The sequence below is a fragment of the Bombina bombina genome, chromosome 1 (assembly GCF_027579735.1).
Source record: "Bombina bombina isolate aBomBom1 chromosome 1, aBomBom1.pri, whole genome shotgun sequence".
Classification (NCBI taxonomy): Eukaryota; Metazoa; Chordata; class Amphibia; order Anura; family Bombinatoridae; genus Bombina; species Bombina bombina.
In genome coordinates, this window is record NC_069499.1 from 168,518,788 (window position 1) to 168,536,287 (window position 17,500).

Here is a 17,500-nt window from a genome sequence, read left to right on the forward strand (position 1 = left end):
CCCCTTAATACCAAAAACGGAATAACAAATGACAAAAACGTTTTTTAAACAGTCACAACAACTGCCACAGCTCTACTGTGGCTTTTTACCTCCCTCAATACGACTTTTGAAGCCTTTTGAGCCCTTCAGAGAAGTCCTGGATCATGCAGGAAGAAGCTGGATGTCTGTGTCTGTAACGCGAATATAGGCCCCTCCCACTCATATTACAACAGTGGGAAGCCACAGGGAACTGTTTCTAGGCAAAATTCAAGCCAGCCATGTGGAAAAAACAATTTATGCTTACCTGATAAATTCCTTTCTTCTGTAGTGTGATCAGTCCACGGGTCATCATTACTTCTGGGATATTACTCCTCCCCAACAGGAAGTGCAAGAGGATTCACCCAGCAGAGCTGCATATAGCCCCTCCCCTCTACGTCACTCCCAGTCATTCGACCAAGGACCAACGAGAAAGGAAAAGCCAAGGGTGAAGTGGTGACTGGAGTATAAATTAAAAAATATTTACCTGCCTTAAAAACAGGGCGGGCCGTGGACTGATCACACTACAGAAGAAAGGAATTTATCAGGTAAGCATAAATTATGTTTTCTTCTGTTAAGTGTGATCAGTCCACGGGTCATCATTACTTCTGGGATACCAATACCAAAGCAAAAGTACACGGATGACGGGAGGGATAGGCAGGCTCTTTATACAGAAGGAACCACTGCCTGAAGAACCTTTCTCCCAAAAATAGCCTCCGATGAAGCAAAAGTGTCAAATTTGTAAAATTTGGAAAAAGTATGAAGCGAAGACCAAGTTGCAGCCTTGCAAATCTGTTCAACAGAGGCCTCATTCTTGAAGGCCCAAGTGGAAGCCACAGCTCTAGTAGAATGAGCTGTAATTCTTTCAGGAGGCTGCTGTCCAGCAGTCTCATAAGCTAAACGAATTATGCTACGAAGCCAAAAAGAAAGAGAGGTAGCGGAAGCTTTTTGACCTCTCCTCTGCCCAGAGTAAATGACAAACAGAGAAGATGTTTGTCGAAATTCCTTAGTTGCCTGTAAGTAAAATTTTAGAGCACGGACTACATCCAGGTTGTGCAGTAGACGTTCCTTCTTTGAAGAAGGATTTGGGCATAAAGAAGGAACAACAATCTCTTGATTGATATTCCTGTTAGTAACTACCTTAGGTAAGAACCCAGGTTTAGTACGCAGGACTACCTTATCCGAATGAAAAATCAAATAAGGAGAATCACAATGTAAGGCTGATAATTCAGAGACTCTTCGAGCCGAGGAAATAGCCATTAAAAATAGAACTTTCCAAGATAACAACTTTATATCAATGGAATGAAGGGGTTCAAACGGAACGCCCTGTAAAACATTAAGAACAAGGTTTAAACTCCATGGTGGAGCAACAGTTTTAAACACAGGCTTAATCCTGGCCAAAGCCTGACAAAAAGCCTGGACGTCAGGAACTTCTGACAGACGTTTGTGTAACAGAATGGACAGAGCTGAGATCTGTCCCTTTAAAGAACTAGCAGATAAACCCTTTTCTAAACCTTCTTGTAGAAAAGACAATATCCTAGGAATCCTAACCTTACTCCAAGAGTAACCTTTGGATTCACACCAATATAGGTATTTACGCCATATCTTATGGTAAATCTTTCTGGTAACAGGTTTCCTAGCCTGTATTAAGGTATCAATAACTGACTCAGAAAACCCACGTCTTGATAAAATCAAGCGTTCAATTTCCAAGCAGTCAGCTTCAGAGAAGTTAGATTTTGATGTTTGAAGGGACCCTGAATCAGAAGGTCCTGTTTCAGAGGTAGAGACCAAGGTGGACAGGATGACATGTCCACCAGATCTGCATACCAAGTCCTGCGTGGCCACGCAGGTGCTATTAGAATCACTGATGCTCTCTCTTGTTTGATTCTGGCAATCAATCGAGGAAGCAACGGGAAGGGTGGAAACACGTAAGCCATCCTGAAGTCCCAAGGTGCTGTCAGAGCATCTATCAGGACTGCTCCTGGATCCCTGGATCTGGACCCGTAACGAGGAAGCTTGGCGTTCTGTCGAGACGCCATGAGATCTATCTCTGGTTTGCCCCAACGTCGAAGTATTTGGGCAAAGACCTCCGGATGAAGTTCCCACTCCCCCGGATGAAAAGTCTGACGACTTAAGAAATCCGCCTCCCAGTTCTCCACTCCCGGGATGTGGATTGCTGACAGGTGGCAAGAGTGAGACTCTGCCCAGCGAATTATCTTTGATACTTCCATCATAGCTAGGGAGCTTCTTGTCCCTCCCTGATGGTTGATGTAAGCTACAGTCGTGATGTTGTCCGACTGAAACCTGATGAACCCCCGAGTTGTCAACTGGGGCCAAGCCAGGAGGGCATTGAGAACTGCTCTCAATTCCAGAATGTTTATTGGCAGGAGACTCTCCTCCTGACTCCATTGTCCCTGAGCCTTCAGAGAATTCCAGACGGCACCCCAACCTAGAAGGCTGGCGTCTGTTGTTACAATTGTCCAGTCTGGTCTGCTGAATGGCATCCCCCTGGACAGATGTGGCCGAGAAAGCCACCATAGAAGAGAATTTCTGGTCTCTTGATCCAGATTCAGAGAAGGGGATAAGTCTGAATAATCCCCATTCCACTGACTTAGCATGCACAGTTGCAGTGGTCTGAGGTGTAAGCGTGCAAAGGGTACTATGTCCATTGCCGCTACCATTAAGCCGATTACCTCCATGCATTGAGCCACTGACGGGTGATGAATGGAATGAAGGGTGCAGCAAGCACTTTGAAGTCTTGTTAGCCTGTCCTCTGTCAGGTAAATCTTCATTTCTACAGAATCTATAAGAGTCCCCAGGAAGGGAACTCTTGTGAGTGGAACGAGTGAACTTTTCTTTTCGTTCACCTTCCATCCATGTGACCTTAGAAATGCCAGCACTAACTCTGTATGAGACTTGGCAGTTTGAAAGCTTGAAGCTTGTATCAGAATGTCGTCTAGGTATGGAGCTACCGAGATTCCCCGCAGTCTTAGTACCGCCAGAAGAGCACCCAGAACCTTTGTGAAGATTCTTGGAGCTGTAGCCAATCCGAATGGAAGAGCCACAAACTGGTAATGCCTGTCTAGGAAGGCAAACCTTAGGTACCGATAATGATCTTTGTGAATCGGTATGTGAAGGTAAGCATCTTTTAAATCTACAGTGGTCATGTACTGACCCTCTTGGATCATAGGTAAAATTGTCCGAATAGTCTCCATCTTGAACGATGGAACTCTTAGGAATTTGTTTAGGATCTTTAAGTCCAGGATTGGTCTGAAAGTTCCCTCTCTTTTGGGAACCACAAACAGATTTGAGTAAAACCCCTGTCCCTGTTCCGATCGTGGAACTGGATGGATTACTCCCATTAACAAGAGCTCTTGTACGCAGCGTAGAAACGCCTCTTTCTTTGTCTGGATTGTTGACAATCTTGACAGATGAAATCTCTCTCTTGGAGGAGAGTATTTGAAGTCCAGAAGGTATCCCTGAGATATTATCTCTAGCGCCCAGGGATCCTGAACATCTCTTGCCCAAGCCTGGGTGAAGAGAGAAAGTCTGCCCCCCACTAGATCCGATCCCGGATCGGGGGCCCTCAATTCATGCTGTTTTAGGGGCAGCAGCAGGTTTCCTAGTCTGCTTGCCCTTGTTCCAGGACTGGTTAGGTTTCCAGCCTTGTCTGTAGCGAGCAACAGCTCCTTCCTGTTTTGGTGCAGAGGAAGTTGATGCTGCTCCTGCTTTGAAATTACGAAAGGAACGAAAATTAGACTGTCTAGTCTTGGCTTTGGCTTTGTCCTGAGGCAGGGCATGGCCTTTACCTCCTGTAATGTCAGCGATAATCTCTTTCAACCCGGGCCCGAATAAGGTCTGCCCTTTGAAAGGTATATTAAGCAATTTAGACTTAGAAGTAACATCAGCTGACCAGGATTTTAGCCACAGCGCCCTGCGTGCCTGAATGGCGAATCCTGAATTCTTCGCCGTAAGTTTAGTAAGATGTACTACGGCCTCCGAAATGAATGAATTAGCTAGTTTAAGGACTCTAAGCCTGTCCGTAATGTCGTCCAGAGTAACTGAACCAATGTTCTCTTCCAGAGACTCAATCCAGAATGCCGCTGCAGCCGTGAACGGCGCAATGCATGCAAGGGGTTGCAATATAAAACCTTGTTGAACAAACATTTTCTTAAGGTAACCCTCTAACTTTTTATCCATTGGATCTGAAAAAGCACAGCTATCCTCCACCAGGATAGTGGTACGCTTAGCTAAGGTAGAAACTGCTCCCTCCACCTTAGGGACCGTTTGCCATAAGTCCCTTGTGGTGGCGTCTATTGGAAACATTTTTCTAAATATCGGAGGGGGTGAGAACGGCACACCGGGTCTATCCCACTCCTTAGTAACAATTTCAGTAAGTCTCTTAGGTATAGGAAAAACCTCAGTACTCGTCGGTACCGCAAAATATTTATCCAACCTACACATTTTCTCTGGTATTGCAACTGTGTTACAATCATTCAGAGCCGCTAACACCTCCCCTAGTAATACGCAGAGGTTTTCCAGTTTAAATTTAAAATTTGAAATATCTGAATCCAGTCTGTTTGGATCAGAACCGTCACCCACAGAATGAAGTTCTCCGTCCTCATGTTCTGCCACCTGTGACCCAGTGTCTGACATGGCCCTAATATTATCAGCGCACTCTGTTCTCACCCCAGAGTGATCACGCTTACCTCTTAGTTCTGGTAATTTAGCCAAAACCTCAGTCATAACAGTAGCCATATCCTGTAATGTGATTTGTAATGGCCGCCCAGATGTACTCGGCGCTACAATATCACGCACCTCCCTCTGAGCGGGAGATGTAGGTACTGACACGTGAGGCGAGTTAGTCGGCATAACTCTCCCCTCGTTGTTTGGTGAAATTTGTTCAATTTGTACAGATTGATTTTTATTTAAAGTAGCATCAATACAGTTAGTACATAAATTTCTATTGGGCTCCACTTTGGCATTGCAACAAATGACACAGGTATCATCCTCTGAATCAGACATGTTTAACACACTAGCAAATAAACTTGCAACTTGGAAATACAATTCAATTAGAATAATATTAAAACGTACTGTGCCTTTAAGAAGCACAGAAGATCTATGACAGTTGAAAATTAATAAATTGAAACAGTTATAACCTCAATCCTTGTAAACAACACAACTTTAGCAAAGGTTTAATCCCATTAGCAAAGATAACAAATTCTGAAAGCAGGAAACAAATTACAGAATAAACGTTTTTTATCTCAGTCAAACTATAATTCTCACAGCTCTGCTGAGAGAAATTACCTCCCTCAAAATAAGTTTTGAAGACCCCTGAGCTCTGTAGAGATGAACCGGATCATGCAGGGAATACAATGAGTTGCTGACTGAAATATTTGATGCGTAGTAAAAGCGCCAAAAAACGGCCCCTCCCCCTCACACACAGCAGTGAGGGAGAACAGAAACTGTCAGAAAACAGATTAAGCAACTGCCAAGTGGAAAAATAGTGCCCAAACATTTATTCACTCAGTACCTCAGCAAATGAAAACGATTTTACATTCCAGCAAAAACGTTAAACATAATCTCTAGTTATTAAACAGCTTTATGTATTTCTTACAGTGTAATTCTAGTGAAGTACCATTCCCCAGAATACTGAAGTGTAAAGTATACATACATGACATTATATCGGTATGGCAGGATTTTCTCATCAATTCCATTGTCAGAAAATAAAAACTGCTACATACCTCTATGCAGATTCATCTGCCCGCTGTCCCCTGAACTGAAGTTTACCTCTCCTCAGATGGCCGAGAAACAGCAATATGATCTTAACTACTCCGGCTAAAATCATAACAAAAACTCTGGTAGATTCTTCTTCAAACTCTGCCAGAGAGATAATAACACACTCCGGTGCTATTTTAAAATAACAAACTTTTGATTGAAGATATAAAACTAAGTATAATCACCATAGTCCTCTCACACATCCTATCTAGTCGTTGGGTGCAAGAGAATGACTGGGAGTGACGTAGAGGGGAGGGGCTATATGCAGCTCTGCTGGGTGAATCCTCTTGCACTTCCTGTTGGGGAGGAGTAATATCCCAGAAGTAATGATGACCCGTGGACTGATCACACTTAACAGAAGAAAACTAGGCCCCAATAAGTTTTATCACCAAACATATGTAAAAAACGATTAAACGTGCCAGCAAACGTTTTAAAATACACTTTTATAAGAGTATGTATCTCTATTAATAAGCCTGATACCAGTCGCTATCACTGCATTTAAGGCTTTACTTACATTACTTCGGTATCAGCAGCATTTTCTAGCAAATTCCATCCCTAGAAAAATATTTTAACTGCACATACCTTATTACAGGAAAACCTGCACGCTATTCCCCCTCTGAAGTTACCTCACTCCTCAGAATATGTGAGAGCAGCAAAGGATCTTAGTTACTTCTGCTAAGATCATAGAAAACGCAGGCAGATTCATCTTCTAAATACTGCCTGAGATAAACAGTGCACTCCGGTACCATTTAAAAATAACAAACTTTTGATTGAAGAAATAAACTAAGTATAAAACACCAAAGTCCTCTTACGACCTCCATCTTAGTTGAGAGTTGCAAGAGAATGACTGGATATGGCAGTGAGGGGAGGAGCTATATAGCAGCTCTGCTGTGGGTGATCCTCTTGCAACTTCCAGTTGGGAAGGAGAATATCCCACAAGTAATGGATGATCCGTGGACTGGATACACTTAACAAGAGAAAAAATTATTTCATAGCAGCTAGAAAAATCAACCAGAGGTTCTTGGGAAGACAACATCTGGATAGAAAAAGGAAGTTGTTGAACTGAGAGAATGCAGAGAATGATAAGACATGGAAGGTCATAGCAAACCTGGAGATTCATTGTGTTATAATAATTATATTGCTATTAACTATCTTTTTCAATTTGCTCCTCTCTTCAATCTCTCTTTTTCCCCTCTCCCTTCTCTCTCAGGCCAGATCTTCTCTTTACACTCTTTTTCTTTCCCCTCTCTCATATCTCTTCACTCTTCTTCCTCCATTCTTTTTTAACTCTACCTTCTTTTCCACTTTTACTTTTCCTCTGCAATCTCTCTCTCTGCCCCGTTTACCCTCTTAGACGTAACAGTCTAAGCACTAATGGGGTCCCTACAGCCCTAGAGGAATAACATTTCCTTGCACTTTCATATATAATATTCCTTTAGATAACAGTTTTAGTACACAGTCCAAAATGTCTGTCAGTGCTGCAATCGGAATGTACATTCTGCAAATACAATGTGCCAACTTTGCTACTTACAACATGCCACCAAACTTCAGACTCAATCAAGTTTCACTAGCAACCATTAAATTTCCACTCGCTAATGGAAATTTTGAGCCCTGTATACATACATAATATATATGCTGATGAAGGGTAACATTTCCCCAAAAACGTTCTATTAAAACAAGTTTTGTTCACCTTATAAAAAAGTCTTGCGAGTGCATTTATTTGGAGGAATATATATATATATATATATATATATATATATATATATATATATATATATATATATATATATATATATATATATATATATATATATATATATATATATATATATCAGTCTAACAAGAGATGACATGAAGGCTCTACACCAGCTAACATTCTCTTTATATAATGTTAGCAAACCATTGTTTCGATAACCGAACAGAATGCCAAAGGCCTCAATTAATGAGGCCTACAGAATTAAAAAGGGACAGTAAAAGTGAGCACATAGATGGGCCTGTTGTATAAAACTGAAGAGATTCCCCATTTATCCCTGGCCCTTAAATATACATACATTATATCTATTAATGTGACATTTAATTAATAAAATAAAAAACAACTATTTAACACCTTTTCTATTGGGGGCTTCAGATGGACTGCAATAGGTTTGAATTGATAACTCAATAAAAAGGCACACAAAGCACTTCACAGGGAAATTTTGATTGACTGAAAAGGAGCCCATCATGTGTAACACTTTATTATACCTTTTCGATAAAAAACAAAAATTAAAAATATATTTAGCAGCTATTTGCTAACAAAACACACAAACATGAATTAGCATGCACTGGTACAAGACAGCTGACCTGACATCCACTTCTCCACCATGATGCATGATGAAAGAGCCATCTCGTTGTTTCAACGAATACAGAAACTCCAACAGCTTTTCTCTGGCAAAATAAGCACAGAATAAAATGTGAACAAATATGATGGCCCTAAAAGAAGACAGAATCTTTGAAAAACTAGACTACATTGTGTGGAGTAGAATAACTGTCTACTAAGCATGAAGACTTCAAAAATATATTTAGCTAATCTTTAGCCAATTTCTATTTAGGACACTTAGCATTTTTGTACCTTTATATACACACACACAAAAATATGTTTCTAAGTTGTTTTGCTGTAATATCAGCCTTATTAATCCCTTGTGTTTCAGAATCTTGAGCATGGTCTGAAAAAGGGCCAATCTGTGTCATTGGAATCCTATAGGTGTAAATGGACCTTATGACTTGGAAGGACCCAACTGGTTATGGAAGAACTCTGAATTAACCCTAGACTACACAGATGTGCCAAAAGGAATGCACTCAAGTACACAGTGAAAAACATCATTGGTAGAAGGGAAGGCTGTATAGGGAATTACCCCGTTTCAAAATGTCTGTCTTTCAGACCACACTAGTAAGCGCAACCTAAAGCAGAGGTTGGGATTTATATGTAGGACATACAAGTTATAGTAATTGTTGTGTGGGAATCTATATACAGAGCGCTCATTCTCGGATACTACTTTGAAACATGAAACTCAAATTAATTCCCCATAAATTAATGAAACTAAAAAAAATAGAATATACATTCTTTATTTTGCTTGTTATTGCTGTAATATAGTGTACATCTACAAAATGTGCTTGTTCCTCCAGTTCTGCAATCTAAAACAAATGCTGCAAACAGTTACACACTGCACAGCGATTGCTTAGAGAAGCACACAGCTAACCAGTGACGTGCAGTGACGTCAGAGGCTGATGAGGCAGTGGCTAGGATACGCCTTCATTCTTTAGATATCCTTTGTTGAAGAAATAGCAATGCACATGGGTGAGCCAATCACATGAGGTATCTATGTGCAGCCACCAATCAGCAGCTACTGAGCATATTTAGATATGATTTTCAACAAAGGACATCAAAAGAATGAAGAAAATTAGATATTAGATGTAAATTGGAAAGTTATTTAAATTTGCATATGGGTTTCATATGGGTTTCATGTCCCTTTAAATGGTGTCTTGGAAAACTGGTCAACTTTGTAAACATCTGATTTTAGTCTAAAAGGATTGTAACAGAAACTCTTGCCAGATAACACAATGCTCGCTCTGATTATGAGATCTAGAAATCCATGCCCATTAAAAATATGTTTAAAACATACTTTTTACTTTAATGCTGCAAATTATGCTTATAGATTCTTTCATTACATAAGGGATGAGAGTCAGAGGGGGAGGGAGAGAGAGAGAGAGAAAGAGACCATGGGGGAGAACAACACATAAGGAGAGAGATGGATAGATAGAGTGAGAGACACACACACAAGGGGGGGGGGGAGAGGGATCACTGCATTTTAAAGTAATAAAACAGCAGAGCTACAGAGAGTTAAGAAAATGAGTCTATAATTTAGTGTGAAGTACAGAGGCAAGCTGCTAAGTTAGTGGGTGTAAAGTTTGAGTAAACAAAATACAAAAACGACCCTGCTGTAAAAGAGTAAAAAAACACTAAACCACATTCATTAAATTATTATTTTCACTAACAGAATCCCTTACAGTAAAATCTTACTTTAATAAGATGTGGGTGAAACATTGCTCTCTGTGCCTCTCTCCTGCTCTGGAAGGATTCAGGAAGTGACAGTGGCACATTCCACTGCACTTAGAGGGGAAGACCAGAACTCTCTTTTTCACTTTAGCAAAGCTAGCAGGTTCACAGGACAGCAACAAAATAAATTAAAGTTGTTTTTTTCCGTTTTTGTTTTGTTTTATATGATTTAACATCCAGCCCCAACCCTATGTTCCACTTACTAATGCCTCTCGCTGGATTGGTTCAGCCCAAATAGGACTGCCTCAAATAAGCAGTTAATGAGCCATGCAATGATCTTAACCACTTGCATCCAGTAGATGGCGCAGCATGTTGTGTAATGGTGGGCAGACCTGCTTGTGCCTCTCCATTGTACAACATATAGCTGTGAGAAAAAAAAATGCTGGGGGAAAAAAAATTACAATTTTTTTTTTTAAAGCCAATAAAAAAATATATATTTTTGCCCATATGAGAGGTGAAGCACTGCCTCACCTGCCTCTAGTGACTGCACATCACTGCAGCTAACACTAATTGGTCATAATCAAGGGAGAAAGATAAACACTCACTAGAGGGAAGTTTATCATTTGATTTTAAAAACTGCACAATGTAATAATAAAGGCCTTGTTCCATAGCTGCAACAACTCCACAATCGTAACAAAGTTTAGATGTAAACGTTGGCAGGAATCAGGAAGTCACATGCTTGTTGACACGATCACGTGACTTCAACACTGGGATTGGATCCTGGGGGACTGCCTACTAGGCACGCCCCCAGTCCAATTATTGTTTTATGTTAAAGCAAGAGGCTGCAGAATGCCAAACATAGGTTGCTACATGCCGTCCTAACGGCATTAAAGTCCAGCGCTTAGGATAGTGTTAAGCAGTTAATGGGGATATTTGTTGTTACTACCAGTTTACAACAGTAATGGAAAATAGGCCAAAGACATTTTAGATTTTTTTTTTTTTTTTTTTAAGATTTATTTTGTATATAGATATTTTGCAGTTCAGTGCTTAATTGCCGATTATACTATGCATAAATAATATTGACTTTAAAGGTCTCTATAACAAGTGGGCTGTATATTCCTTTATATGACAATTTATGAAGCAGTTATGCATTTCTTGGAATGTTTATACTGTAGTTATTTTTATTAGTTTTAAAGTTTATTTTTTTTTATTTTTTTCTGCTTTTATTTTATGTCGAGATTTTCATTTTTAAAAGAAATCCGTATAAACCTTTTGCAGTTAATATTCTAATTTGTCACGTTTACAGAGAACATTTGGCTATTACCTTAAATAAACTGTAACGCAACACAATCTTAATTTGTAAACTTTTACAGCCTCACATTGTGCTTAACAAGTTGCGCTCATACTTTACCTATTTATTGTATCATAGGCTTCTCGCGTGCCTATAGTACAAAGAGCATTAACAGCTGCGTATGTAGGGGCAAGATGGGGTTGTTGGTCGGGTCCTCCTGCAAAGCCACCATTACGAGCCTGACAGCGACCCAGGAACTGGCAGACACTACAATAGAACAATAACAACTAATAAAATGACGTCCACAAAATAATCACAATTTACTGATATTTTACTGCAGTAAAGTGTATGCTGATATATTTAACAATCATTGAAGTACATAATTTTTTCATTTTAAGACATTTAGAAAGTAAAATACCAATACTGGCTTCAGAGATTAGCATGGTATGGAAGCCAAAAGGAAAAGGGAACCCCAAATTGTTCTTTTAGGATTCAGATTGAGCATACAATTATAAATGATGTTCCTAACCGTCTTCTAAAATCAAAGTTGTTTTGTTTTTTCTTGGTATCTTTTCATGAAGAAGCAGCAATGTACTACTGGGAGCTAGCTGAACCAATTGGGTGAGCAAATAACAAGAAATATATACTGCATGTGTAGTCACCAATTGGTAGCCAGCTCCCAGTAGTGCATTTATACTTCTGAGCTTACGTATAGGGACATTAAACACAAAATACATTTTTAAGCATAGTATTGAGGTAATTCCCCGCCCCCTCGAGTCATGGGTGCCACCATGTAGAAATCTAATTTTTACTATATTCCAGTCTCCTTCAGATACCTGCAGTGTAACCTAGGTTTCCGTAATAGCAGCACCCATGTTAAGAGGGAGGTGCATTAAATATACTTAGTGCCCCTTAAGTATGCTTTTCAAGAAATGATACCAAGAGAACAAAGCAAATTAGATACAAATTCCTTGGCGACACTCAAGATTCAGTGCATACAATTTTAAATAAAACTTCTCAATTAAATTAAATTGTACTTCTCTATTGGTATAATGTATTCCTTAAAGAGGCAGTATACACCAATTTTCATTTAATTGCATGTAATAGACACTACTATAAAAAAATAATATGCACAGATAACGATATAAAAATCCAGAGTAAAACCTTTTAAAAACTCCCCAATTTAGCACTGTTGATGAGATTAGCCTAGGACACCCACTGAAACGGGCTGAGAGCAGAACCCCCCCCTTTCAGAAGCAGTCTGAAGACTGTATACATCTATAACGTTGGGGCTTGATTAGGAGTCTGAAAATCAATGTTATTTAAAAATAAGCAAAACTATACATTTTTACAAAAACACCCCCAGATGGGCTATATAAATGCATCATCTACAAAACATTTATGCAAAGAAAAATCTACTGTACAATATCCCTTTAAGAGCATATCCAGAGCACTATATGGCAGCAGTTTTTGTAATTATATATACAACGCTGACAAATGCATGTTTCCAAGCATACCACAGTATGCTCTTAAGGAAAGTAATGTTCCAATAAGCAATACCTAGAAGTATACTTGATAACAGAAATAAACTGAAAAGTTTTTATTTAAATGTATTCTTTATCTAAATCATGAAAGTTTGATTATAACTTCCATGTCACTTTAAAATGATTTAAAAAAAAAAAAAAAAAAATAGTAAACTACTGAGAAAAAAAACAACAAAACACAACAGGCAATTTTAAGCAACTTTGGTGGATACATTGGCTATACTAATCAGCAAGCGCTACCCAGGTACTGAACCAAAAATAGGCCGGCTCCTAAGCTTAAATTCCTGCTTTTCAAATTAAAGATAGTAAGAGAACTAAGAAAGATTGATAATAAGAGTAAATTAGAAAGTTACTTAAAATTGCACGCTCTGAATCGGTAAAAAAACAAACAAAAAAAAACACAATCATGTGCTCCAATTTGTTAAGAGTAAGTCTTTTTCACTACTGACCCTCTAACTCTGTGTTTTACCCTCATGAAAGGGTCGTGCTTGGGAGCTGCAGGTCCTAAACTGAACACAGCTGGTAGTTGGCACAGTCATGTGACTGCTATTGCTGGCCGGCTGACCAGCAATTCCCCAATGCCTGTTTGCAGGGTCTAAACCAAGTTTTAGAGTAACTTTGTTCAGCTGAATAAAAATATTACTTCCCAGCATAAAGATGAAGAAAGCTTATCTACACTAATGGCAACTATTCAGTATTAAAAATAAATAAAAAGAGAAAGAAACTAATGAAATGTACTCACTCAGATGCCACAGATTCAGGAATTGGCTCATCTAGTAAGGCCATGCTGTGCACAATCCAATAACATAACCAGGGACGGCTGGCATCAAGACACTACAGAAACAGAATACACTGCCTTTGAGATACACATGTGTACAATCCAAGCATCCATCAATAGATATATGCAATTGCTTAAAATACAATGTGTAACTAGATGAAATAATGCACCAAACATGTTTACAATGTGACTATTAACATAAAATGCAGTAATATTATAATAAGATGAAAAATACATATTTTAGAACATTGAGCACAAAGAACCAGGATGTAATAGCACATAATAAACTTCCAAAGTATTTTCTTGCAAGTAAAAGGAGGAAAGGTCCAGGCCTTGAATGCTGCTTTAATCCCTATTGCAGTCTGTCAATTGCACCTGAAAGCCCCTTCTTCAGTCCATTGCAGGGTGTTGCCTGAGGCACCAGGGCTCATTAAATTGGTCAAAATTTAAAATACCATAACAAAAAATTAGGAGCCAGGAATGCTTCAGTTTTCATGGTGTGTGCTTGTCTTTATATACATTTACATAAGATCTATATTCAAGCCAAATGTTACGATGATTGATAGAGTTGTTTTACCAGTAACATCATATGAACATATTGAAAAGAAAAAAATGAGAGAGAGTAGAGACAGACAAAAGAGATGGGGACAATATCAGGGGCGTGAGCGAAGACCTTTTCTGTCTCATTTGCTGGCAACTTAATGCCTCTGTCTGTCAGAGTACCTCAAAGCTCTGTCCTGGGTCCTCTACTCTATTAATACTTCTTCAATGGGTAAACTCATCAACAGCTATTGCTTCAAGTATCACATCTATGCTGATAATACTCCGATCTACGCCACCACCTCTGCTTCTCTCCCTCTGTCCTTTCTCACATCAGTGACTGCTTATCTGGCATTTCTTCCTGGATGGCCTCTCACCACCTAAATATTAACCAGACTGAGCTCCTTCTAATCCACCTTTCTAGCTCTACTCAATTTCGGACTATTCTATCAGTGTTGGCGGCACCACGTTCTCCCCAAGTCAGCTGCCAATAAATTAACACTTCACTCCAATCTGTCGTTCATCACCCACATCCAATTGCTTGACTACTGTAATAACCTACTAAATGACCTTACTCTCTCTTGTCTCTCCCCCCTTCAATCCATGCTAAAAGCCTCTGCCAGGCTAATTAACATTTCCCACCATTCTGTATCTGCTGCCCCTCTCCGAGTCCTTTCACTAGCTCCCCATTCACAGCAGAATTAAGTTCAAAATTCTCACCCTGATCAACAAAGCCCTTACCAACGCTACCCTCCACTAATCAACAAATATGCTCCAGCCCGCCCCTTAAGGTCCAACAATGACTTGCTCCCCCAAAGGCAGAACTATTTTCATTTTCTGCGATGAAAATTTTGTTGTGATTTTTTTTTCTGCAGTGTCTATGGAACCGGTGTTGCTGTGTTTGTTGCCCTTACTCAGTGTATACACACACACACAGTATATTATTTATTTATTACAACCTCAGAGAACTTAAAAAAATAAAATAAAAAATCCACTGTAAGAACAAATAATATAACACACACCCATTTAAAAAAAAAAAATCTGTTATACATGACAAAGGATGAAGCTTTTCCCAAATGAGTTAAAAGGATATTCACAGTATTCTGAAAAAGGCTTGGTAAGGGTCCACAAGCCCATTTTTCCAATACTGTGCATATCCAATTAACTTATTTGGTAAAGTTTCAGCTTCTGTGATCGCTACACACACTCTCTCTCTCTAGAATGAATATATATATATATATATATATATATATATATATATATATATATATATATATATACATATACACATACATACATACATACACATACATATACACACACACACATAGGAAATTAGTACATTTAGGCAAGTATCCCCGCTTGCTTTTCCCCAGAAATTCTTAATATGCAATTTTTCCAATGCACAAGAGAATTGTGGGTAAGATATGCAAATTCTCAGTTTTTTTGCTTCAAAAATACTGTTTTGACACAGTGATCCTTTTAAACAGGATTATGACAGCAAACCAGAAATCACTCACTAGACAAGCCCGTTTCGTTCTTTTTGGAACTCATCAGTAGGAGATAGATTTCTGGTTGCAGCATTGGAAAAGCTATTTTTATGGTTAAACCAAAATTCATTAAAATTATGGGGGGAGATAAAAAACTGAAATTAAAATCCTCCATGTCTCAAAATTAAATCAATGTACTAATTTCCTATGCAAATATTTACATCTAGGCAAGTATCCCCGCTTGCTTTTCCCCAGAAATTCTTAATATGCAATTTTTCCAATGCACAAGAGAATTGTGGGTAACATATGCAAATTAGATATGCAAATTCTCAGTTTTTTTGCTTCAAAAATACTGTTTTGACACAGTATTTGAATTTTGGTTTAACCATGAAAATAGCTTTTCCAATGCAGCAACCAGAAATCTATCTCCTACTGATGAGTTCCATCAGATGCTGATGACGGGGAAGAAGTCCCTGAAAACGTTACATTAAAGATTTGTTTTCTTCACTAAAAAGACCTGAGAGTGCATCCGTTTTTCCAGGAGTATCCATTGCATGTTTTCACCCAGGCATATGCCCCAAGGAGGGTAACACTGTATTGTGAACGGTAATATAAATATATATATACATACATACACACACACACACAACATACAATATATATATATATAGATATATATATATGTGTGTGTGTGTGTGTGTGTGTGTGTGTGTGTGTGTGTGTGTGTGTGTGTGTATGTGTGTGTATGTGTGTGTGTATGTATTCGACGTGCACTCATAGGAGAGTGGTGAGAAATAATAATTATTCATATAATTAATAATTTTCCAAATTATTTTTTTTTTCCATCAAAGGTGACCCCTCCTACCCCCCCATCAAATTCAGTAGTGTATTTAATTTTATGTTTAAAAAAAAAAAACGTAATATTAAGTAATTACATTCATATTGCACAAGAAAGTAGAGGCCAGCTACCCTTCCATTGCGCAATATGAATGTATTGTGTTGTATGGGCCGCTAGAGACTGCCACCCAGTGGCGAATAAGAGCTAATGCAGTCTCTTTTGCGGCCCATACTGCTCCCACCGGAGGCTTGTCTCTTCAAGCCTCGGGAGCCCTGCCCGCCCCTCAGCCAATCATACATGAGCATGTCTGACTCTGGGCTGACTACTGCCAGACATTATGAAGGGAAAGGGACACTTAAGTCAAAATTAAACTTTCATACAGAGCATGCAATTTTAAAACTATTTTTAAACATTCTGAGGGACCAACTCCTACTGAGCATGTGCAAGAGTTATGCAATTCTACTATCCTATATTATAAAAGGCCAAGTGTGTCTGAAGCCGTCATGCGCAGTAGAGACTGCGCGCGGACAAACACACCTGGCCTTAGATTAACCTCCTCGCACGCGCACCTCCTTGCAGCAGCGCACCCACACACTTGGCCTCGCACGCGCACCCGACCTCGCACGCGCACCTCCGCAATTGAAACAGCAGCGTGAGGATCAGTTACAAATGCAGCGCACAGCTGAGACACCTCGCACATGCACCCGACCTCGCATGCGCACCTTTGCAATTGAAACAGCAGCGTGAGGATCAGTTACAAGCGCAGCGCACAGCTGAGACACCTCGCACGCGCACCTCCGCAATTGAAACAGCAGCGACACCTGACTCCAGACCCTGCGTGAGGATTAGTTACAAGAGGGGAGAAAGAGAGAGGGGAGAGAGGGGAGGGGGAAGAGAAAGAGAGAGCGCAAAAGAGAGGGGGGAAAGAGAGCGCAAAAGATAGAGAGAGAGGGGGAGACAGAGGGGGGAGATAGAGAAAGGCGAGAGAGAGAGAGAAAGGCGAGAGAGAGAGAGAAAGGCGAGAGAGAGAAAGGCGAGAGAGAGAGAGAGAGATGATAGAGAGAGAGAGATGATAGAGAGAGAGATGATAGAGAGAGAGAGATGATAGAGAGAGAGATGATAGAGAGAGAGAGATGATAGAGAGAGAGATGATAGAGAGAGAGAGATGATAGAGAGAGAGAGATGATAGAGAG

General features: G+C 39.6%; 1 protein-coding gene across 1 annotated transcript in view; it reads right to left on the bottom strand.

Moving 5' to 3' along the window:
- Positions 1-17,500, bottom strand: part of LOC128645004 (protein farnesyltransferase subunit beta) — a 152,279-nt gene that overhangs the window by 91,691 nt on the left and 43,088 nt on the right. The window contains exons 4-6 of the mRNA XM_053697715.1: positions 13,404-13,495; positions 11,238-11,384; positions 8,134-8,217 (exon numbers count right to left, since the gene is read on the bottom strand). Coding sequence (XP_053553690.1) covers positions 8,134-8,217; positions 11,238-11,384; positions 13,404-13,495 — 323 coding nt within the window. The remainder of the gene's footprint in view (positions 1-8,133; positions 8,218-11,237; positions 11,385-13,403; positions 13,496-17,500) is intronic.